This window comes from Vanacampus margaritifer, chromosome 4, assembly GCF_051991255.1.
Source record: "Vanacampus margaritifer isolate UIUO_Vmar chromosome 4, RoL_Vmar_1.0, whole genome shotgun sequence".
In the NCBI taxonomy this organism is placed as follows: Eukaryota; Metazoa; Chordata; class Actinopteri; order Syngnathiformes; family Syngnathidae; genus Vanacampus; species Vanacampus margaritifer.
The window spans coordinates 21064363-21089382 of NC_135435.1; the positions used below are offsets into that span (position 1 = coordinate 21064363).

The following is a 25020-nucleotide window of genomic DNA, read 5'->3' on the forward strand; positions in this document are numbered from 1 at the left end:
ACGGCAACAAGAGGCTTTGTGAGTACCGATACCTTGAAATAAGCCCTGGTATTGGTACTCGCACAAAATAAACATACACATGTAGTAAGTAATAACAAAAACAAATATTGTAAACATCTCTCAGTATGACTGCACAGTTCAACTTTACACCTTCCAAAATAAACAGAGTGTTAAATTAATTTCTTACTCTTTGACAAAATTTGCAAAAATGTATATATAAATATAAATATATAATAATAATATAATAATAATAAGAATAATAAATATAAAATATATATAAATACAGTACTGTAAAACATGGTGTCTGTGGGATCCCCATGCTTTATTTCCTCAAATGAAGGTTTTGATTATTCCTCATAATTCTTAATCCACCAATCAAAGGTCTTAAAATTATAAAATTGCCTCTGACAATCTTTCTGTATTTCTTTTCTTTTCTTTTCTTTTTTTTTTACAAATTTGCAATGCAGTGATTTGCATTTTGAAGGCGATTGGTATGAGTGAAAGCACCAACAATAATTTATTTTGACAAAATATTCAAATAGATTTCATAAAAATCTGAAACATATCGATATCTAACCGTATGTTAAAAAGTCTTAAATTGGCCCGAAGTTTCCTAAAAAAGTTAATGAGACTTCCTTAAACCTGCAATTGCCTGATAAAAAAGTCTTTCTGGTAAATATTTACATGCAAGAGAGGGAAGTAAGCAGCTCAACATCTGTCATATTATGCAAAGCAAAGCATCGTAATTAAGCAGGTGGCATATTTTATAAGCAAAACATCCTAAATGATTTATGCCTTACCACCTCATTTTCCCAACTCAATTAAAACTGCAAGTCGTGATAAACACAAAGGTGGTGTTACTTGAACTTCACTTTCTTGAAACTTGCAGGTGGCCAAGGCCGTGTCTCATTCATTGAACAACTGCGTCAACTGTCTGCCTGGTCAGAAGGACGTGGACTTGGCTCTCAAGAGCATCGGAGAGGCCAGCAAGAAGCTCCTCATTGAAAACGTGAGTTGAGCAAAACCTCACTTGCATAACAATTCTTCTTCATAAGCACAGGAAGTTAATAAATAGACTCTGGAAAAATACAGCAGTTGTAAATTCTTCTCTGCTTTTTAGATCCCGCCAGCCTCCAAGACCTTTCAGGCGGCGCAGAGCGATTTCAACCAGACGGCGGCCGACCTGAACCAGTCTGCGGGCGAGGTGGTTCACGCCTCCAGAGGCTCCAGCAGCCGGCTGGCGGTGGCGTCGGGGAAGTTCAGCGAAGACTTTGACGAGTTTCTGGACGCCGGCATCGAAATGGCAGGGCACACTCAGGTCGGTCTCGCTTTACCGTAAACTTTTCACATAAGACGGAAAATAATTAGGATGAGACTGTCGGTTTAAGTTGGAGTTAGAGGAAGTCATATTGATAACAATTGCTTCTAAATGGGCTTATTGTGTGCTGCCATGATGATTCCAGAGTAATCCTTCAAAATGCAAAGAAGGTTGCATCTTAATTTGCCAGTTTGTTCTACCCCCCCCCCCCCCCCCATTTTTCAATTTTTCTATGTCAAAAGCAATCCTGATTTTACAAAAATTAACCCACCGTGACAACCTGTAGCACATTTCATAACACAAGACTTTAATTTATATGTTGCATGTCCCCACCTTTCATTGTTTCCTGTTTTTTTTTTCAAAAATAGATCCTTCATTTTCCAAATGATTCTGCCCATTTGGGTCAATATCATCATAAAAATGGACCTGCCGTATGGCAGAGCTTGTATTTGTTGTTGCCACGTTTTATGATACGAGGCACAGCCGTATTGGCAGCCCAATCAACCACCAATTCCCATAAATTATAGTATCCATCCATCCATTTATTTTCTAGAGCACTTGTCCTCATTAGTGTCGTGGGTGAGCTGGAGCTTGTCGCCGCTGACTTTGGGAACGAGGCGGGGTACATCCTAATCTAACCACCAGCCAATCGCATATGAACCAACAACTGTTGACACATTAACACCTCAGAATCTTCGATTAGCCTAACATCGGTTTTTGGAATGTGGGATGAAGTCGGAGTGACTGTGATTTGCCTGCTTCCCTATTAAAAATCTCAACTTCATTATATTCTAGTTAAGCGTTCATTTTCATTATTTTTTTCCTAGTTTTTAAAGTCATTTTCACGTGATGGTGTTTGTTTTTGTCATGCGGCTTGTCATCTCAGAAGAGGGACGACCAAGTGCAGGTGATCAGTAACTTGAAGAACATCTCCATGGCCTCCAGCAAGCTGTTGCTGGCCGCCAAGAGCCTGTCAGTGGATCCCGCGGCTGCCAATGCCAAGAACCTGCTAGCAGCTGCTGCAAGGTACCACTGTACTGGTATCAATGGCTCCAATTAGTGTTTTTGTCCAAGTGTCCTTCCCTTCAAGGGCAGTGATTCTCAAAGTGTATTGCTTACCACTAGAGGGAGCCCACAAACCACTAGGGCTCCCTCTAGTGGCTCCCTCTAGTGGTACAGGAGAGAATCACTGAATTAAGTCTTTTTTTAAATCTCAAATTGGATTTTTTAAATTTTATTTATGAATACAGTATAGTTAAACTTTTAAGTTCTGTACATACATTTGTATTTAATCTTTCGGAATTGTTTGTTTCCAAACATTGGTATTTTGGTGCCATTTTTATTTGAATTTTTACGTTCAACTACAGATTTTCATTTTCCTATATTTAAGCGAAGTGGAAATTGTCAAACCATCCATAATGTTTCAGTGGAAACGTCACAGTATGAAATATAATTTTAGTGTTTTAATGAACACTTATTTAAAAAAGCTTGATAATCACTGCAGCAGATGAGAGTTTTCCGGTTCCTCTTTTCCAGAGCTGTGACCGACAGCATCAACCAGCTGATCACGCTGTGCACTCAGCAGGCACCCGGCCAGAAGGAGTGTGATAATGCCCTGAGAGAGCTGGAGGTGAACCACACTCATTTTTAATCATTATGGTTCCCATGAAGCAACAGGTTTGAGGACTTAGCCCTCTGTGAAGCAAATTTGAGTTTGACAATGAATGTCAAGGATTATTGTTTTGTATTTCTATTGATGTAAGAACCCTATTTAGGTTTTGTGTAAAAGGCAAAGGTGGATTAATGGTTTATTTGTATGTAAAAGAGATTGACTACATTCCTCCAGGCTGTCCGAGGAATGCTGGACAACCCCAATGAACCCGTCAATGACCTCTCCTACTTTGACTGCATCGAGAGTGTCATGGAAAATTCCAAGGTAGTCCTTCCAAGTCCACCAGCTGGGAGTTAAAACATCCTTCATCTCTAACAGTCCGTTACGCCGCTCTTTTTATTCCTGGTGGTCTGTTCAGGTCTTGGGAGAGTCAATGGCGGGAATTTCCCAGAACTGCAAGACGGGGGATGTGATGTCATTTGGAGACTGTGTCAGATTGGCGTCCAAGGCCTTGTGTGGGCTAACTGAAGCTGCTGGACAGGTATGTAAAAAAATCCCCAAATGTCATTGACATTCATGTGGGATGGTTGTGTGGAATATACGTATCTAGCTATCTGTCATGAAAGTAACTTTATTATGGAAATCTCCAAATAAAATGTTAACATTTAAATTAATTGAAATGCCATTGTCAATAAGATCCTATACATTGTATGCTTGCGTTCTTTTTTGGATGTGTTTACATTATATTTCAAAAGTGTGTGTGTATGAAACTATAAAACCAAAGTTTTTTTTTAATATAGTTTCTCTATATTATTGCTACACACACACCCCAGACTTCTTTTTTTTTAAATTTTTTTGCATTAGGCATCCTACTTGGTGGGTGTGTCGGATCCCAACAGTCACGCAGGTCACCAGGGATTGGTGGACCCGATCCAATTTGCTAAAGCCAACCAGGCCATTCAGACGGCCTGTCAGAATCTTGTGGACCCGGAGAGTAGCGCCTCCCAGGTAAACGCAGATGTAAAATAAAACCACTAACAGGTATTGGTGTTTATTGTTTCCCAGGTTTGATATTTGCACTATAAAATGACTGCAAATGGTTGAAAATTGTGTCGTATGCTTGGAGGGTTAATGTGAGATATTCTAATCACGGATACTTTGAGTAAATGCTGCAGTGACCTTTAATGGACCGTGAATCCTCCGGGCCTTTTTTTTTTGCCCTCTCCATAATATTGCAGGTGCTTTCAGCAGCCACCATTGTTGCAAAGCACACGTCCGCGCTGTGCAACGCCTGCCGATTGGCCTCCTCCAAGACGACCAACCCAGTCGCCAAAAGGCACTTTGTCCAGTCGGCTAAGGAGGTGGCCAACAGCACCGCCAACCTGGTCAAAACCATTAAGGTGAGTTCCTATGGGTTCAGGATTTAGCCAAACCGTAGCCAGTTTTAAATGACAGATCAATTGGTTCTTAGTAGCTCATATCAAGTTTCTTTTGGTGAGCTAACGTGACAGAAGAGCTTGTTCGTGACGCTTTCCTAATGTCGTTTTCTCCTTTAGGCTCTCGATGGAGATTTCTCGGACGAGAACAGGAACAGGTGTCGAGTAGCCACGGCTCCACTCATCGAAGCGGTGGAAAACCTGACAATATTTGCGTCCAACCCGGAATTTGCCAGCATACCGGCTCAGATCAGCCACGAGGTCAGTTAAAGACAGCTGCTTTTTGTGTATTTTATATAAGAAAAGTACTTTGTGTGTCTAAAGTCTTCCAGCAATTGTTTCGATGCAGGGTTCTACAGCTCAGGAGCCCATCATCCAATCAGCATGCTCCATGCTTGACAGCTCCACCTACCTGCTCAACACTGCCCGTTCATTGGTTATCAACCCCAAAGACCCGCCCACCTGGTCTGTTCTGGCTGGTCACTCCCGCACCGTCTCCGACTCCATCAAGAGTCTCATCACGGCCATCAGGTTTGTTGTGGTGGCGGGGGGATGGGGGGGGGGGGGCTTAGCTTACTAGCTAATCTGGTGTACTTTTATTACTATAGTAAGGCTCTAACATTCAGAGCACAAAAGGGTTATATTACTACAGTGCATCTTATAAGGCAATGTGTTTGCTTGTTCTTAGACAGTAATAATTAATTAGTTGGTTAACATTTTGCAAGTCATACTGTCAAACTGAGTCGTAGGATAACAACGAAAGGGACAGGCTTTTTTTTTTTTGCCAAATAGTGAGCCCACATTTACTGTACTCCAACTGCTTAACTATGAATTGTCCACTTTATGATTGTCTGTTATAGGCCGCGGACTAGTAGTTACCACTATGAAATTTATAATTAACTGTGGGAGGAGCTTGTACTTGCCAAATAGTGAGCCAACACTATATAGCTTTATTTATCAGTAGTTTAACATGCCATTATTAGCCAACATACACTTGCTATGTCCTGAAATTCATTTGTTTCAATTCTCCTTCCTGTGATCTTGTTTTCCCCTTCCTCCTTCCCCATCTCTCTTTTTCAAACTCTGTCCTCTTCACCGCCTGTTTATCATCCTCAAACCTCGCTCCACCATCCATTTTATTGCTCTCTCTCCGGACCATTTCCTTCTCAGGGACAAGGCCCCTGGCCAGCGGGAGTGCGACTCGTCCATTGATAACATCAACAAATGTATCCGGGACATTGAGCAGGCCTCTTTGGCTGCGGTCAGCCAGAACTTACCCAGCAGGGACGACATCTCTCTGGAGGTAAGCAACCGTTAGAAAAGGACTTGTTTTATACTCATCCATGTCAAATGATGGCTTCATTCGATCACATCAATCTTGACAGGATTTCAGGTTGAGGGCACATACAGTATGTCAAGGTTCCAGATGAAGCACTTTGAATGCAATTCCGCCTCTCCTATAAAAGGCCACACAGAAACAAATGTACTTTTCATTTTCTCTTTTTTTTTTAGGCCCTGCAAGAGCAGCTGACATCCTCCGTGCAGGAAATTGGCCACTTAATCGACCCTGTTTCCAATGCTGCCAGAGGCGAAGCTTCCCAACTAGGACACAAGGTACGGTATATAGGGCAACGCACTAATGACTTTACTTAAATGCTTCAACTGTGAAGCAAGCAAAAAGTTTGATAAAGAGAGATCATATAAAAAAAAATTTTTTTTTTAATTCAAACTCATTTAAATTTATTAAATAACTTTGAACGCAAACATAAACAATAGTATCATTAAACCAAAAATAATTACAGGTATCATATTACATACATGTGGTATTGCATGTGACATTGTTAGTCTGTGTGAGTGTCTGCGTGTGAGCTGTGGCCTACAGCAGCTCCTGCATGAGTGCTTAGGGGATACTTTGCTCTCTTTTGCATTTTATGTATGATTCAAATATTTATATATAAAGTAAGTAAAAACTGAGGGACTATAACATGACACAAATTTGTCAGTATGTACCTGACACTAAAATTGCCATAACCTCTCTAGTAAGACATCATAGGGAGTGATGGAAAGCCGTTTGACCATTTATTCAGTATCCTGCTAGTGTGCTGTGAAAAAAATTCTCAAACAGATTTGAAGCCAGTCATTTGTTTTGCCTCACTAATCACATAGAAAGGAACATACTAGTACATTATTTGAATAAATATGCAAACCACTGGCTCATTTTGAGCATTTGTTCACAGTGCACTAGTATTCATTCATGTAGCACAATAGTAGGATATCGAATAAATGCTCAAAAGGCTTGTCAAAATACATAACACCATAGTAACAAATTCCCTAGATGTCGTGCAGGTTTGCCCCCTAGTGGCTGCAAGGAGTACAAAGACCAATCTGATTGGATGCTCTGTTTGAGGTGTTGCCATGACGATGTTATTGCTTTTCTGTCCATAATGTCCTCTTGAATCCTCAAAAAAATGAAAAATGATCTGTAATCAAACTCCACACACAATTGATGTGAGTTTTGGCCTCAGGTGAGCCAGCTGGCCGGCTACTTTGAACCGCTGATCAGGGCAGCAGTGGGCGTGGCATCCAAGCTGAAGGACCACCAGCAGCAGATGACCTTCCTGGACCAGACCAAAACCTTGGCCGAGTCCGCCCTGCAGATGCTCTATGCCGCCAAGGAGGGAGGAGGAAATCGCAAGGTCAGATCTTCGGTGGTGGTTGATGGTTTTAGGTTAAGATACCGGTACAATCTGACATGATATTCTGCTAGGACAGAACGCATTATCGTAACTCACTGTTCTCTCCGGATGAACAAAATGTAATTACAGACAACGCAGACATCTTTGTTTTTGTTGCTCGTGTGTGATTGTGCGTTGTCATGACAACTCCCAGGCGTCCCACACACACGACGCCATCGCTGAGGCCACCCAGTTAATGAAGGAGGCGGTGGATGACATCATGGTGACGCTGAACGAGGCTGCCAGTGAAGTTGGCATGGTCGGAGGCATGGTGGATTCCATCGCGGAGGCCATGGCCAAGGTAAATCTACATTTATCGATTATTTTTTTTTACATTTCTGAGATGTCTTGCTGTGTGCATTGCTTTTGTCTAAAACCCCCACGGGTAGCCTTTTTACATGCCCTCATCTAGACTCTGCTGACAAGTACAGATTTGGTTGCCATGACGACTGGGGGGTGGCACTAGCAATGGTTTCACATATTCCCCCCAAAATATACATATTTAAACTGTTAAACTACAAAGTACACGCGAGCGCTATAAAAATGCAGCTCTGCTTACCTTGTGCCATTGATGTAGTCTTTCAGACCGTGTCCATCACTCGAAAGTGCCTCTGAATCTTCAGCCAGCCTAGGTGATCATGTCATGGGCGAAGAAACTTGGTGTGAGGGTCATTTAGAACGTTAGAGGAGAATTTAGAAAACATCCCTCACGATTGATCGTTTTCACAAATGTTCAGAAATATCGTTGGTTCACACTTGAGTGACTATTTGTATACGGGCAATAAAATGCTTTCCGTAATATTTCCTCTTTAAATTGTGCATCAATTTATATCAAGCTACTGCAGCTGTGACTATTTAAAGATGTCAGATTCCAAAGTGCCACCTTGATCCTGTGATATTGCAGACTGCGTTCCGCCGGCAAACACTTTCTCCCTGGTCGGCATCATCTCTCTACTGGCTTCTCTGTGATGTGTGAATTTAACACAGACGCTGTAATGTATGCAGTGCAAGCTGGCAATCACTTTTTTTTTTTTAACTTGCAAGGCTTTTTTTAAAGTGTGATTACATTCTCACCAGATGCTTCCTTAACTATGACTTTAATAGACAATCATCAATACTGCCTTTACAAAGATAATAACTTGTCACACAGGTATTTTTTTAACTATGTGCTTATTATAATTGTAAGTTAAAGGGGAAGTCACCCCCACCCCCCCAAAAAATAATATATTCTTGACAACAATAATATGTTCTATGCAGCCCCACTAGTCTAAATACGATATTCTGTTTAATATTAAATTTGTGAAATAAGAGTTATGAAGCAAAATCCAGAGGGGGCGGCCATTTTGCCACTTGCTGTCGACTGCAGACGACATCAATGTTGCGCAGGTCTCAAGTAACAACCAATCACAGCTCAGCTTTAGAAAACAGGTAAGCTGTGATTGGTCGTTGAGCAACTATGATGTCATCTTCAGTCGACATTAATTGGCAAAATGGCCGCCCCCTCTGGATTTTGCTTCATAACACTTATTCCACAAATGTAATATTAATCAGAATGTCATGTTTAGACTTGTGAGGTCACATATAACATTCTTGTCAAGAAATGTTTAAGGTTGACTTCCCCTTTCAATCTAGTTACGCTAAAGTTGCTGTGCTAACTACTTGAGGGAATTTCGGTGTTGATATTATTGGTGAGGGGACCATTTGGTCATTCTATCCAAATGCATACTTTTTTGAAAAGCAAACTGAATGTTTCTTTTATCTTCAGCTAGATGAGGGAACGCCGCCCGAGCCCGAGGGATCATTTGTGGATTACCAGACCAGTATGGTGAAACACTCCAAAGCTATTGCAGTCACTGCTCAGGAAATGGTAAACCACATTACAGTTTCAAACCTTATATATGTGTACAAAATCTTATGAAAATGGTATGAAATGATAACGTTTGGCGTGTTATGACTCAGATGACTAAATCGGTGACGTGTCCAGACGAGCTCGGAGGTCTGGCCTCTCAGGTGACTGTCGACTTCAGCCAGCTGGCCGTCGAGGGACGGATGGCCGCCCACACGGCCGAGCCTGAAGAGGTGCGAGCGATGATCATAAAGCGACACACGGGAGCGATCGCGAGCACCTTCTCTGTTACGTCTTCCACAGATCGGCTTCCAGATCAAGACCCGAGTACAGGACCTTGGCCACGGCTGCATCTTCCTGGTGCAGAAGGCCGGGGCGCTGCAGGTCACTCCTTCCGACGGCTTCACCAAGCGAGAGCTCATCGACTGCGCTCGCGCCGTCACAGAGAAGGTTAGCACCGTCATGATGAAGTTTGAACAAAAAGAGACGAAAATACTGCAAAAGCAAAATTCTACTGTCAGTGATCCAGAATGTTGTACAAGATGCCATCTTCTATGACCGCTGGCGTGATTACAGGCTATCATCGTGTGTGCGTCCTCAGGTGTCCTTGGTGCTGTCGGCACTGCAAGCAGGCAACAAGGGAACGCAGGCCTGCATCACAGCGGCCAGCGCCGTATCAGGCATCATCGCCGATCTGGACACCACCATCATGTTCGCCTCCGCTGGCACGCTCAACGCTGAGAATGACGAGTCCTTCGCCGACCACAGGTGGGAGAGGCAAAATTGGTCTGTCCGCCTTCAAGATTTTCTCACGTCTGTAGTTTAAAATCTGCCTTCTTATCTGTTATCATAAACTGACAGAATGACTTCGTAGCAGGCAGACAAAAGGGGAGCAAAACGTTTTCTTCTGTCAGAAAGCACAAATTACCCTCAGGCTTTGAAAGATGACGTGTCGCATTTTCCCACTGTTCTGAAGATGTCTCTTCAGGATTTCTCGCCGTGACAACAAAAGGAGACAAAAGGCTGCTATCATTTTGATGTCGTGACCAAAAAGATGATGGAAGATTGAAATTGCAAATTGTTTTGTGAAATTGCTCATCACGTCCATCCAGCAGCATGAAAGTGGAAAACGCAAGAAGCCCTCGTGGTTTTCATCTTTCACAAACACAGAAAGCTTATCTAGAATATATCCATCCATCAGCATATATTTTAATAGTATATAGGAGTCTATTGGATATTCATAGATAATAGGTACTTGTCTATCTACTCAGAGATTTGTGTCCTCATAACAGAAATGTAATGTAGACCTCAACATCGGACAAAAATTTGTATTCATGCATTCAATTATGATGACTTTATGACATTTGTGTTTATGAAATTGATTTGACCATCTGTTTGTGCAACTACAGTCTTAATTATGATTTCACATGCTGCAAATATGAATGCATGAGATGCAGTGTTCTTTTTTTTTTCTTCAGTAATTTTTGTTTTGGGTACATAACAATAATAGTTTTAAGTTGTAGCATATTTAGTTTGTTTTAATAACTACATTTTTAAACAAAAAATGCACATACAAATTAATATATTCATTAAAATAAGAAGAGCTGACTTAAAATAAAAATAAAAAAAAAATATATATATATATATATATATACATGTGTGTATATGTATATATATGTATATATATTTAAAGTAAAATAAAAAACAAAAAAAAACCTTTTTTATTTATTTATTTTTTTTTTAAAAAAGGAGAGCAATGATGATGTCAAATCGAATGAACAATACTGAGCTCTCCTGGGAAAAAAAAAAAAAGAGAAGAGCTGACTTAAGATATACACTGTATATAAAACATGAACCAAAAAAAAGAGTACAGAAAAAAAAAATTAAGTAAGATTCTTGGAAGAGATTTTAAATTTACATAATCTGATCAAATCTTAGTTAAAAAAAATCATTTAAAAATATTTAAAATGACCTCTTCAAATAATCAATTAAATGATAATTGGTGACATTTCTTCTTTTTTTTGTTTTGTTTACATGCAATGAAGTCTTCCTTCACACAAAACAACAGTTATATATAAAAAAAAATAATCGGTTTATTAATTTCCTTCAAACCTTTCCCTATTTTGTCATTTTCCTCATGTCTCGTGATCCTCTCCTTTTTCAGAGAAAACATTCTGAAGACGGCCAAAGCCCTGGTGGAGGACACAAAGATGTTGGTGTCAGGTGCCGCTTCCGGCCAGGACAAGTTGGCGCAGGCCGCCCAGTCCTCTGCCAAAACTATCACCCATCTCACCGACGTGGTCAAACTAGGCGCAGCCAGCATTGGTTCCGATGACCCAGAGACACAGGTCCATCAGTTTCGTTGTCATAGCAACATTACTTCACTTTACTTCATTATCTCATGAACTGGTTGTTTTACTCTTTCTAGGTGGTTCTGATAAATGCTGTCAAAGATGTGGCCAAGGCACTGGCGGAGCTCATCAGCGCCACCAAGTGTGCTGCCGGCAAGGCGGCAGATGACCCGTCCATGTACCAGCTAAAGAGTGCAGCCAAGGTGCGGGCACACCAGACATCGTCCACTTCTCCTCTAGGGGAAAATGTCATCCATCAAACATAACCTTATTTTTTTAATTAACTAATTCACATGCGTCTAAAAGCAAATATTGTGTAGTGTTGGTAATGTAAATAGTAAAATAATCTGAAATGGTAAATTAAAAAAATATATTTTTATGAATGTGTTAGTCTACATATAATATGGGTCTTGTGCACCTCCCACTGTTTATTACTGCAATCCTTAAGTGACAAACCAAGCATGCTCATGGACAAAGAAGTAAGATAATTATCATATTGAATGTGAGTTAGGGAATAAATCTGATTTAAGATAGGCACTCACTGGCCACATCAACACAATCAGAACCAGAGAAACTTTTTGCCTAATAGTACAGCACACAGACCTCCACCAAGGCTGAGCAATCCTAAACATATCTGATTGGGTTTGAAAATAATAAATAATGAGCTTCTGTACTTGCAGTCCTGTAGGTGGCGATAATGCACACAAAATCGGTACAGACGCTCCCCAACTTACGAACGAGTTACGTTCCGAGCGATCGTTCGTAAGGTGAATTTGTTCGTAAGTTGCTTCAGTGCTATATTTTGTATTATAATTTATGTTTAAAGAGAATACGTACAGTACTGTACTACGTATGTTAGAGAGAGAGAGCGAGAGACACACACAGTATGTACATGTACGTAATAAGATAAATAAAATGAAGTTTAACTTACTTTTGGAAGATGTACTCGATGCTTAAGGAGAGGAGGAGGAGGAAGAGGAGGATTTTATATCATGAGAGGTTCTTCGTCGTCGACTTCCTCCTCCGTAACTTCAATGTAGGAAGAAGTTGAGGGTCGAGGAGAAGAAGATGAGGGTTGATGAGTATCTTCCTTGGAGGATTTACTAGAAACTGGCCGAAAGAAGCGATCTAACGACGATTGCACAGTTTTCTTCTTTTTTCATCATAAATGATGCGGTAGCACTGTATGGCATCATTCAATTGATTTGCAACCTTTGTGCAACGTTCAATATTTGGGTCTTGCTGCTCGAAGAGTGCGATGGCTTTATCTATGAGCGACAGGCGTTTCTTCTTCTTCCTCCTCCTCGACACGTTGCTGAGCCTCCAATGCTGGGTGAGCTCTCACAGCGCCAAGCGTTGGTATTAGCGGCGGAAAGAAGCACTACAGTACTCGGAAAAAGGTGCGCAATAAAAAATCTAACTTACAGCATCTCTTTCCGAACATTTTTTGACATGCGCGCATGCGCGCAGACATGTTCGTATGTACCGTTGTTCGTAACTCGAATGTTCGTAAGTAGGGGAGCGTCTGTACTAACTGCTGCAAACTGCTGGTCACTCATTACACACATTCGGGTACCAATGCAAGTGGACTATAACCTCTGAAATTCAAAAAAAAAATTGTGCACTTTTTTTTTCTGGACCTGCACCCAAAAAAAACAATGTTACATCACCAGTCTGGGATGGTTGATATTCATATCCATGTTTATTCCATTTTTCTGCTAATTTGAAATACCTCCATAAATGTTTTTTTTGGGGTTTTTTTCTGTTATTGTTACACCCTCAAAATGGCTGAATTATATTTGACTAGGTAAAGTGCAAAGACTGGGAATGATTGATTATTATTGCTTCCAGGTGATGGTGACCAATGTGACGTCCCTGCTGAAGACGGTGAAGGCCGTGGAGGACGAGGCCACGCGAGGCACCCGAGCGCTGGAGGCCACCATCGAATGCATCAGACAGGAAATGGCGGTGAGATAACGCGGGCCGATGCGCAGCTCTTATGTTAGTAAATGTAGTCGTTTTGCTTGAATCATTATATAGGCATTTTTACAGTATATATAGCAAGACTATATTGTTCATTCATCAGCCAAATTAAAAATATTTTTAATATTTTTTTTTTATTACCGCTGATTTTTGCAAAATCTATATAATAGATGTTGAACAAATTAATGAATATAAGCAAAATAATATTGTGTTAAACGTTGAGCTAATTATAACATTACATTTGTTTACATTTGAAAAAGTTATATAAAGCCTGGCTTGTCACATGACGTGCCCCGTGTGTCGTCGTCCGCAGTTGTTCCACTCCCGGGACCCTCCGAGCAAAACAACCACGCCCGAAGAGTTCATCCGCATAACCAAGGGCATCACCATGGCGACGGCCAAAGCAGTGGCTGCCGGCAACTCGGCCCGACAGGAGGACATCATCCACACGGCCAACCTGAGTCGCAAGGCCATTTCCGACATGCTCGCCAGCTGCAAGGTTCGTCGTCTAGTTCGTCCCCGAAAGTGTTCTGAAAAGCTTCTACAATGTTGATTGTGTTGCCTTCTGCAGCAAGCCGCCTACCATCCTGACGTCAACGAGGAAGTGAAGAACAGGGCGCTGAGATATGGATCAGAGTGCACCACTGGGTACATTGATCTACTTGAACAAGTGCTCATGGTGGGTGATTTCTGTCTTGCAAATTCTTTTAGGTAGAATATGTTGTTATTTGGATTGATATCTGTCCTCAATTATTTGTCATATCGTATTTGGAAGTCATTTTACAGGATATTTACGATTCACTATTCACAAAATCATCATTTCAGGCATTTTGGGGGAAACTGTAATAACTTATTGGCTGAAAAACTCTCCTAATTGCTACATTTAGCTCTCTGCAATGCCACAAGATGGCGCCAAAGCCAAGAAATGTGGTGACACATCTCAACTAAGAGACAGTTATTACATTTGTAAAACAACTCTTGTACTGGATCTTTCTCCCTTTTAGTGTGTTTATGGACAAGGTCACTTTTATGTTCATAGGTGTTGCAGAGGCCCACTCCTGAGCAGAAGCAGCAGCTGGCTGCGTGTTCAAAACGAGTAGCAGGCGCGGTCACAGAACTCATCCAGTCTGCTGAGGCCATGAAAGGTAACCAGGCACGCACGCAACCCACGCAAAACAGTTGTTCAAATCAATTGAATTTTAAGGACAATGTTGTTACCTTGAAAGGAAACATGTAATCATACTGTGAAAATGTGAGGCACAGAAGCCTGAGGAAAAATAAAGGAGAGAAAAAGCCTTGACGCAGTGCGGTTTTGAAAGCAATACTAAGATTACTGTTTCTCCAAACTCCCGACAAAACAACAACTAAGATTTTCACAGTTTTTTAGCTAAGGAAAAAAATAAAAAGTTAAAATACTGTAATTGTTTTGTTTTTTACCAGCAATGAAATAGTCTTCAAAAAAGGAAATAAGAATGATTTTTTTTATTTTTATTACAGACCTATATCTTTACTCCCACAGCTGTCTTAAATATTGGAAAGATTTTATGCGGCAAGATGAAATAAATTCATAGATAAGTATAACATTTTAGTAACAATCAATATGGGTTTCACTCCAATCACTCAACTTCCATGGCATTAATGGAGTTAACTGAAGAAATTTGCACAGCCATGGATATACGACGTGTCACACATCAATGGGTTCATTTTAAAAAATGGAAAACAATATGTTGAATTCAATAGTAGACAATCAAAACATATTATATGGTTATGTAACTTGTGGGGTGCCCCAGGGATCAATTCTGGGGCCCGTACTTTTTCTTCTTTATGTGAATGATATTACAACCATTTCAAAATTGTTAAAAGGTTTTTTTGTTTGCAGATGACACTACTTTATTTTATGCCGGGAAAAATATATATAATGTATTACAAGTCATAGAGAAAGAGTTTAAGAATATTATGAAGTGGTTCAATGCTAACAGACTGTCTATAAATATTAGTAAAACCAGATTTATGATTTTCAGGTGTATAAATATGGATGTCGACTGTGCAAGGCATGGAAAAAGAAAGGACTAATGAATTTAAGTTTCTAGGTATCATTATTGATGAACATTTAACATGGAAAGCGCATATAGAATATGTCAAATCTAAGGTGTCACAAACCGTAGCCGTATTACACAAGGTTAAAGAATCATTGAACAAGAATGCTTTGTTATTGTTATATAATTCATTGATTGTTCCATACCTGACCTATTGCATTGAAGTTTGGGGGTGTGCAGCCAAAAACCTACACTGAATCCATCTTTCTTTTACAGAAACATGCTATTTGTTTTGTTTGTGGTTGTGGATACAGAGACCACACTAACCCTAACACTAACACTAATTATTTATACAACTAAAAACTTTAAAATTTAATGAATTGATGTGATGATAAATTGAGTTTAACCCCCTTAGAATATTGTATAAAGCCCATTATGAAATTTTACCACTTAATATATAAACTAAATGTTTAATTAAAAAAAAGGGGAAAGTGAGTACAAATTAAGAAGAACGGAAATTTTTTCCTAACCTAAATATAGAACAAAACAAAAAGAAAGATGTATTTCAACTCAAGGTGTCAGTCTGTGGAACAATCTGGATTGTAAAACAACATTTTCTCAGTCTATTTGTATATTTTTTTGAGTATAAAAGCACAATTACTGCAAAAACAATATATAGCACAAGGACACACAATTTGATTATTTTTGAATTATTTTGTTGTAACACTGAAAGCTTCTTGACCGTTCGCTCTCATTCATTTTGTTGAGTTTTTTTTGGGGGGGGAGTTGATCAGGGGCAGGCAAAACAAGTTTTACTTCTTTCTGTCCCCTTTCATTTCTTTGACTTTACTTTGAATTTGAATATTGCTTTATATTGTCTTTTTTTCTTTTACAAATTAATGAAATAAATTCAAATAAATAAATAGAGTTACACGAAACATGAATGTCATTGTGATCGTGGCATCTAGTTGTTAAATAGGGTGTGCAAAAATAACATTACACATTGAACCATATGCTGCTTCACCAAATACATTATCTGATTACTTACAGCTTGTTCTAGTAAAATTCCTGTGACTCTTCTGCTTTCCACTGTGACCCTAAATTTATTTTGTTCTTAGGTTAATGATATACCTTGTGGTTGTTTTTACAAATGAACGCTCCTTTATTGCCTACCACAGAGTTGATAGCCGTGAATCACTTTAACAAACTGCTTCATTCCTTGAGACTTTTTGCTAACCCTCCTGTCTTCCTCCTTTTGTTTTGTCGCCACAGATGGAGGTAAGTTAGCATTGTTCTCTGTCCCGTGACTGATTTCACCAAACGCTTGACACGTTTTTTTTTTTTTGGGTTCTCATCTTTTGGTTGCTAACATGGATTCATTCCATCCCATCTCCAAGTCCAGCTGCTGCACGGAGTCGTTACTGTCCGACCCGCTTTGTTTTAGGCACACACACATCACTTCATGCGTGTTGCGGTGAATGTGGCACCCGGTGAACATGTGAAAGTGTCGATGCTCTGTTGTCGTGAGGCATGATCCGACCACGTGTTGAAACTTTTTAGGCAAGTGCCCTTTTGTAACCGGCATGTTCTCGTGGCTCGATCCAGGTTCCGAGTGGGTGGACCCTGAGGACCCGACGGTGATTGCGGAGACGGAGCTGCTCGGGGCAGCGGCGTCCATTGAGGCGGCCGCAAAGAAGCTGGAGCAACTCAAACCTCGGGCCAAGCCTAAGGTGAGACACCACCTGCGTATATACTCACAGGAAGTGCCTTTATCTTGGTCTCACAATATCAAACTGAACAGCATTGATGAAGCGGACTGTTTAAATGACAAATCTTCTTCAACCATGATTTGAATTGGTTCAATCGTGGGTCAAACCTGCTGTGAATTTTGCTTTTCAACTTCCTTGTGATAGAACAACAAAACTTTTGTGCAAAAAGTACTGAAAAACTAAACAGTTAGACATGCGTGTTCAGAGGTTTCATTCGGGTCAAATTTGGTTCATCTGGAAAGCATTTTCATGGTCAGGACAGCATCAGATTAGGAATTGTTTTGGACAGATTAGACCTTCTTCCGCATCCAGCCGAAAAGGCTCCACACCTGTGTACTAAATTTTTCTGCCATCCAGATTATACATTCTTCGGGTTGTTACTTTTAAAATATTGCCAGCATTAAAGATAAAAGGACCAGGTGAAGGTTCCCTCAGAACCATTCAGTTGGTGCCCTGACCCAAACTGGAAATGTTGTTGCTTCAAAATTAAATAGTTGTAAATATAATTATTTAAAAATCAAATAATTAAAAAATAAAAATATTTAATTAATAACAATTAAATTATTACAAAATATCAATATTATCACTAGTTTCAATTAAATAAAAAAATGTTTTTTATTTTATTTTTTATTTCATTTATTTATATGAAAAAAATTAATGAAAGGGGACAGAAAGAAGTCAAACGTAATCTGCCCCTGATCAATACAAAAAAAATGACAGCAAGCAGTCAAGACGCTTTCATTGTAATAATTAAACTAAATAATTCAACGGCATGACCTCGTGCTATATATATTTTTGTAATAATTGTGCTTTTATACATTTTTTAAAAATACAAATAGACTGAGATAATTTAGTTTTATAATCTGGATTGTTCCACAAACTGACACCTCTAGTTAAAATACATTGTTCTTTTTGTTTTGTTCTGTATTTAGGCTTGGAAAAATTATCTGTTCCTCTTACTTCATACTCACTTTCCCTTCTTTTAAATTTGATTTGCATGGTAATTGGTAAAATGTCATGATGGGCTTGTACATTATTTTAAGGTGGTTAAACTCCATCAGTTCATTAAATTTTAAAGTTTTTAGTTGTATAAATATTGGATCAGTGTGATCTCTGTATCCACATCCGAAAACGACACAAATAGCACGTTTCTGTAAAAGAAAGACGGGTTCGTTTTGCCAGCGCACCACCACACTTCAATGCAATAGGTCAGGTATGACCTATTGCGTTTGAATTTCTTATTGATGTTCCGATGTTTTTTTTCATTCATCATATATTCCGTCTTATATTTCAAACTGGAAGTTCTGCAACATAGCACATTACTGCAAACATACATTAAAATCACATACTAGTTCTAATAAGTATAATGCCATTAAATAAAACATTTGTATAAATAGTAAGTCTTGTCAATTGCAATAATTTGTCTCTCATCTCAAAATCCAAATAAATCTGTTTTAAATTGTGGGTGCTAAAGTGTAAATAGCTGACAAATGCGAATTTTCAGGACTGTGGATGTTGTCTCTTGTCTCGTTCCTGTTGAGATATTCCCCACAAACTTCCCAACCAATAAACATCGGCCCTTCCTTTTTTCTTTTTTTTTTTAAATACCCAATTTGTGCGTTCTACTTGTCCATGAAAATGTTTTAATATCCATCACAAGATTTGGCCTTTTTCCCTTCTGCCATGTTTCTTCCTCACCCCCCATCCTTCCACTTGTGGTAAACGAAGTTAAACCCCCTTGCAGTTTATACATATGCTCCCTATAAATCCCAATCCCTAACCTAACCCCCCGTCTACTCCCCCTCCCCTCTCCTTGTGTCCTTGCCTTGCCTGCCCCCGCCTCCGGAGGCCTCCTCTTGCAGGGCTCTGTCTGATATGTTTGATATATTAGGTTGTTATTCAGTCCCAACTATATATCAAACATATTCCTACAGTGTCCCGCTCTGTCTACAGACTTGTGGTGCGTGAATGTGCATATGTCTGTGTGTTTGTGAGCAAGAGGTCACGTGTATTATTAAAGCACACACTTCACATGAAAGCAGTTGCGGCACAATTCAGATTCTTCGGTGTTTATTTGCCGTGAGATTAGCACTTAGGTGTTCACTTTCAGAACATGTCAGAATTTTGTGTTTTAGATGAATGAATTATTCACCAAAATTAAGGAAAATGTTGAAAAATATTTTGGATCTACGCTCTCGTTAATATGAATACCATAAAGATGGAGTCAACCCCAAAATTTTCTTTACTATACTATGTGCCCTCCACTAATCTAAACAAGCGTTAGCTACAACTAGCATTCTGATTAATATTGCCTTTGTAAAATATGAGCTGTACAGCAAAATCCACCCATTTTTATCCATGTCAGGGGGCGGCCATTTTGCCACTTACTGTCAAAGGAAAATAACATCATAGGAGTGTGCTCGGGGCTCAGGTAACTACCAATCAAGGCTGAGCTTCAGGAAACAGCTGAGCCGTGATTGGCTACCTGAGCCCTGAGCAACTGTGATGTCATTTTCAGTCGACAGCAAGTGGCAAAATGGCCGCCCTCGGTGGATTTCATATGATTGTAAAGAACACTTTTGTGTTGATTTCCCCATTAACTTTAATCTAGAAATTTAAATAAAATTATGTAAATATTTTTTCTCGTACGAACTAAGAATTTTTTTTTTAAGTAAATAAAATAAATGTCAATAAAAGCATGATGGGTGTGTATTGCAAAGTTGTAACTTTTTTTTAATGTATGAAAATGAAGGTTAAAAAAATATTATTATTAAAATATAATAAGTAAAAATTAAATATATAGAAAAAATAAATAAATATCTAATACTACTAATATTAATAATACATGAAGTAAAATCTTCACTCAAGTTGTTTAAAAAAACAAAACAAAGCTAGATGGGCATATATATTGTATATTATAAAATTAAGGAATGCAACTGTATCCCACCCCCATAAAGCATTAAAATTGTTGTTTGGTGTGCTGCAAATAAACACAAAACAAGTTTTGCACCAAATGTTACGCCTTCATCATTCCCCGCTTTCTGGAATGTCGGAAATGTTAAAAGATTCTTGAAATATTCTCTGACAAATTAAGAATAATACCTAAAAACACCCTTGATTTTTTTAAAATATATTTATTTATTTTTAAAGCTGACAAAAACAAATTGATAACTTCTTCCATGCCCGTTTCAACTCCCCACAAAGTGGAAAATATTGTATGCACCTGTGCCAACTCACAGTAGAGGCAAATGGATACAACAGATATTCATGTGTGTTGGAGATGAAATCGTTCTAATTGGTACTTACTTTGATAGCAGGATGTTGCTGTTATGTATGAGGGGAGTAAAATGTAATCCTGAATTATCGACCCTTTAGACCTCCAGTTTGTACAATATGCATGTATACAAAGAAAGTGATGAAAGTTTAACCGGAACATGTGTTGTGTTCGTTTCCCCTCAGTTGGCAGACGAAACGTTGAACTTCGAGGAGCAGATTCTGGAGGCAGCCAAGTCCATCGCCGCCGCCACCAGCGCCCTGGTCAAATCCGCCTCGGCCGCCCAGAGGGAGCTGGTGGCTCAGGGCAAAGTGGGCTCCATCCCGGCCAACGCCGTCGACGACGGACAGTGGTCCCAGGGGCTGATCTCGGCCGTGAGTAGCACCGACGTTTGGTTAGCGTGACGCGTTTGACGAGATGGCTGACGAAGCGCGTGCCTTCTCTCAGGCACGTATGGTGGCGGCGGCCACCAGCAACCTGTGCGAAGCGGCCAACGCGTCGGTTCAAGGCCACGCCAGCGAGGAGAAGCTCATCTCTTCGGCCAAGCAGGTGGCCGCCTCCACTGCGCAGCTGCTTGTGGCCTGCAAGGTCAAGGCTGACCAAGACTCCGAGGCTATGAGGAGACTGCAGGTGCGCATTTCACATAGTTACTTACCCCTAGTTACAGGTACTACCTTGACTTAAGAGTAACCCGACGAGCCTTGAATGATTTTGACGGCCGATAATCTGTTGATTTTTTTTTGGCTTAACAATTAATAATAATAAAAATAATAAAATCACTACAATATTGGTGTAGAACATTCGTGTACCTCCTGGTGGTCTTGTGTGACGGTCCCATTGGATGTTCAACCAGATTGCTGGGAATGCAGTGAAGAAAGCGTCTGACAACCTGGTTCGAGCTGCTCAAAAGGCGGCCTTTGATAAAGCCGACGAAGACAACGTGGTGGTCAAGACCAAGTTTGTGGGAGGGATTGCACAGGTAAACAACAGACGTTCAACTTATTGAAGGTCCTAGGTCAGTTTTTATGATGCTGTTTATTATCAGTGTAAAGTGACACAAGCTATTTTATTGGTTATCGCACAAACGTTAAACTAAATCAAGGGTATTGAGTGTTGTGACATCACTCGAGCAATTTACCAAATTGATCTATTTGTTGTTGCTGATAATTGTTTTTTTTTTTTAAATAGTTGTGATAGTAGTAGCATATTCCAGACCTCTGCCAAGGCTGCAAACAAACAAACAAACAAACAAAAACATCCGTCTGACTGATTTGAACATAACAAACCCTACTGTTCCACTCCAGTCCTGTAGGTGGCGGCAGTACACATTACAAAGTGAGCACCGATGGCAAACAGCAACTTTTCTACCGCAGCTTCATCTGCTGCTTCGGGTCACTGCTGCCACCTGGCCTAAGTGCAAATAGAGTGTACTGGAGAACAAGTCTTTCAAAAAACTTTTTTTTTTATATACCACCATTTTCTCTTTTTTTTCTCCCATTTTCCCATTTATCTGTGAAAAATGCAAAAATATTGGTAACTTTCATATTTAAATTTGTTTTAGTTTTTTGTATTTATTTCATTAATTTTGTTGTCAATAATAATGTGATATGTTATTTTCCCCATTTTTTAAAATATATATATTTTGTTCCTTTATTTGTTTGTAAGTAATACAGAAATATAGACATTATTTTTTTTATTCTTTATCTGTGTGTTTTTACATTTCCTTAATATCTCTGAATAATGAAGTGATAATGATTATTCTATTTTCCTTAATTTCTATGTGAATATTGACTGCATGACATTTTTTTTATCATAATTTTCCCTATTGTTTAAAAATTTTTTAAATTGCCCTTAAATCTCTCTGATTATGTATTTATTTATTAAGTATTTTAAACTTTGCTTATTTTTTGTTAATTTGCCTCTATGGCATTCTAGCATCATTCTTGATCTGTACCAAAATATTTAACTTAAAAAATAAAAATAAATAATAAAAAAGACAACTAAATAAAATAAAATAGGAAGAATCGACAATTTTATTATTTTTGTCGTATATTGTTTTGTGTAATATTTTCTTTTATTAAAAATGTTAATTTGCAAATCCCGGGAAATCATCTTTTAAATGTACTTATTTTTAAAGATTTTACTTTACTAAATACAAAATTTTAATTGTCTTTTATGTTCCCACATTCATACTGAAGATATACCATTTTTTTTAATTCCTTAAACATTGTCCTTGATTTATTTATTTTTTGTTCATATCCAGGATTTGTTTCCATATTTTTTTCCCCATTCATTTCACCTTTGTGAGAACCTGTTAAGATCCAAATGAGCCTGAAAACACGGGATTGATTGATTTATGACATTCTTGGGTTGTCTTCCATGCAGATCATCGCGGCTCAGGAGGAGATGCTGAGAAAGGAGCGCGAGCTGGAGGAAGCCCGCAAGAAGCTGGCTCAGATCCGACAGCAGCAGTACAAGTTCTTGCCCAGCGAACTACGTGAAGACAACAACTGAAACAAGCACGCAAGCGACTTACTGTTGAAACTGTCTCCTCTGCTGTGAGACTTGTCGGAAGCAAACGTTTCCGTGGGACAAAAACATGACGATTGTGTCTCATCGTCCGACAACACATCTACTTCGACTGATCTCAAATCGAATGTGACCCGATTGGGAGTGACCGTGTGAAATGTTTTTCGTTCATAAGTTTACTCGCATTGAGACGCTCCAATGTTGTGTGAATGTCTTTTTAATGGCCATGCAAAGTCACGTGATGCCATCGACGAAGGATAGGTTTACAGTTTTGTCACTGTAAATTTGACTCATGGACATTTTTGTGTTTGCCTTTTTTTTTTTTCTACAAGCGCAATGAACTGCATGTTTGTCTTAGACCTTGAATATACAGTGTGCAGCCTCACAGTCAAAGGTGACTTATAGAAACCACGGAAGGAATATTTATTTTTAATTTGAAGGGTTTTTAATCGCAGAAATGTTACACCTTAAAGCTCGTTTCACACTTTGGGGAAATGAATCTGATGCAATAACAAGGATGGTGCTGTAGAGGGCAGTGTTGGTGTCCTGTGTAGATCGATGCTCAGAAACAATGATCAATAAAGACGTTTATTTTTGCTTCCACCGTGAAATAATTTGAAATTTGTTAGATTGGCTGATAAGAAACACCTCAACCTCAACTTTCTATTTTTAATAGTTTTACAAGTTTATTCATAAATTCATATGATGACAGGAGGCATCTTGACAGTAATCAAGCACAGTTCAGCATATATTGAAATCTTTTCTTCTTTTTTAACCGAAGGATGTGGCTTTCCGAATATACTACCTGCAATAGATGAGCCCTTTGTTTACCAAAATGTGATTGTAGTGGCTTTTTGCCTTACTTTATGGCCTGTGTTACAATGTAACATACATGTTGGGTGTATGTACAAGTTTGTGCATGGCTTCAAGTGCATCCCATTAGAACAGTTCAAACCTATATGAATGCACAAATACTTAAACATAACTTAAAACGGACATTTTGGGATGGAGGTATTTGTATTGTGTGTTTGAGTGTGTGAGCTCATAGTGTTAATATTATTAGTGCCTTAGTCCGTAGCCTATACTGTGTCTACAGTGTGTGTGAGTGGACGCACAAGCACATTTTGGGGCAGTGGAAGGTTCTCATTTGTTGTTGTGGTGGGTGTTAACATCGTCCAAGTGTACCTGCAATCCAAAAAGTTTCTCATCGTTGTGACACATTTTAATGGCCTTTGGGCGAGGGCGGGGGTGAGTTGAGTTCATTGCATTTTATGAGCGCTTCATTACTTTTGCATCATGCAAAGGGAAGGGAGATGACTGATATTCCATGTTTCTCATCATTATGACACATGTTGGGGAGATGATCAAACTGGTTGATGATGTAACTGTTCACAGTTTTTTTTTTTCTGTTTAAAAAAAAGAGGTCTCATTAATGTGACTGCTTTTTAGGGTATGATGAACTGGTTTGATTCTGACAGAATCCCTTTCTAAGGTATTTCCATTACATTTCTCATCATTACGCACATTTAAAGGCCTTTTTGAGGGATGCTGTTGCTGTTTCACTGCAGGCCTTTTTCCAGATGACCATGCTGACAAGTAAATCCGATAGTTCTCTGGCATGCACTCTTGGGCTTAAAAACCAATTACATACTGGATTTGTTTCTCAGTCAAAACGCTTTTATAATGTGTTGACTGCATATGCGTTTAATGAATGAATAGGCTTCCACTCATCTCCCCCTATAGCCTATAGAAGAAGTCATGTGACAAACATTTGCCACCATTCGGATGTTGTATGTGTTACCCTTAACAGATAGACAATAAAAAATTACATATATAAGATATTTATCCAGCCACGATAAAATTATTTTTTTGTATTTACTGGAAATAAAGTGCTGCATTGTGTCAATGGCCCTGTGTGTGAGTATTATGATTCACTTTACTGTACAGGGCTTGTGTTGGAGTGTTCCTTTTAAATGTCTCTTGTTGCTTTGGTCTCGGGAGAAGATGGCATTTCTGAGTCAGCAGTAAACCTGAAGCTGTACGCTGGCCCACACGTCCACTGACAGCCAAGCTAAATTTGTCCGCCACTAAAATTTGAGGAGGCGACGTCAATTACGGCTGCCACCAGCTG

General features: G+C 39.3%; 1 protein-coding gene across 2 annotated transcripts in view; it reads left to right on the forward strand.

The window, feature by feature from the left end:
- Positions 1 to 24795, forward strand: part of LOC144050414 (talin-2) — a 78207-nt gene extending 53412 nt beyond the window's left edge. For both annotated transcript variants that reach the window (XM_077563618.1, XM_077563620.1), the window contains 29 exons: positions 890 to 1009; positions 1121 to 1318; positions 2205 to 2344; positions 2855 to 2948; positions 3165 to 3254; positions 3349 to 3471; positions 3795 to 3938; positions 4169 to 4330; positions 4487 to 4627; positions 4716 to 4897; positions 5537 to 5669; positions 5879 to 5980; positions 6892 to 7062; positions 7256 to 7402; positions 8867 to 8968; positions 9061 to 9180; positions 9251 to 9397; positions 9549 to 9715; positions 11112 to 11295; positions 11376 to 11501; positions 13150 to 13266; positions 13595 to 13780; positions 13853 to 13960; positions 14321 to 14426; positions 16923 to 17047; positions 20546 to 20734; positions 20808 to 20990; positions 21214 to 21339; positions 22746 to 24795. In XM_077563618.1, the coding sequence (XP_077419744.1) occupies positions 890 to 1009; positions 1121 to 1318; positions 2205 to 2344; positions 2855 to 2948; positions 3165 to 3254; positions 3349 to 3471; positions 3795 to 3938; positions 4169 to 4330; positions 4487 to 4627; positions 4716 to 4897; positions 5537 to 5669; positions 5879 to 5980; positions 6892 to 7062; positions 7256 to 7402; positions 8867 to 8968; positions 9061 to 9180; positions 9251 to 9397; positions 9549 to 9715; positions 11112 to 11295; positions 11376 to 11501; positions 13150 to 13266; positions 13595 to 13780; positions 13853 to 13960; positions 14321 to 14426; positions 16923 to 17047; positions 20546 to 20734; positions 20808 to 20990; positions 21214 to 21339; positions 22746 to 22874 (4062 nt within the window). In that variant the 3' untranslated portion in view covers positions 22875 to 24795. The remainder of the gene's footprint in view (positions 1 to 889; positions 1010 to 1120; positions 1319 to 2204; positions 2345 to 2854; positions 2949 to 3164; positions 3255 to 3348; positions 3472 to 3794; positions 3939 to 4168; positions 4331 to 4486; positions 4628 to 4715; positions 4898 to 5536; positions 5670 to 5878; positions 5981 to 6891; positions 7063 to 7255; positions 7403 to 8866; positions 8969 to 9060; positions 9181 to 9250; positions 9398 to 9548; positions 9716 to 11111; positions 11296 to 11375; positions 11502 to 13149; positions 13267 to 13594; positions 13781 to 13852; positions 13961 to 14320; positions 14427 to 16922; positions 17048 to 20545; positions 20735 to 20807; positions 20991 to 21213; positions 21340 to 22745) is intronic.
- Positions 24796 to 25020: the final 225 nt, after the last annotated feature.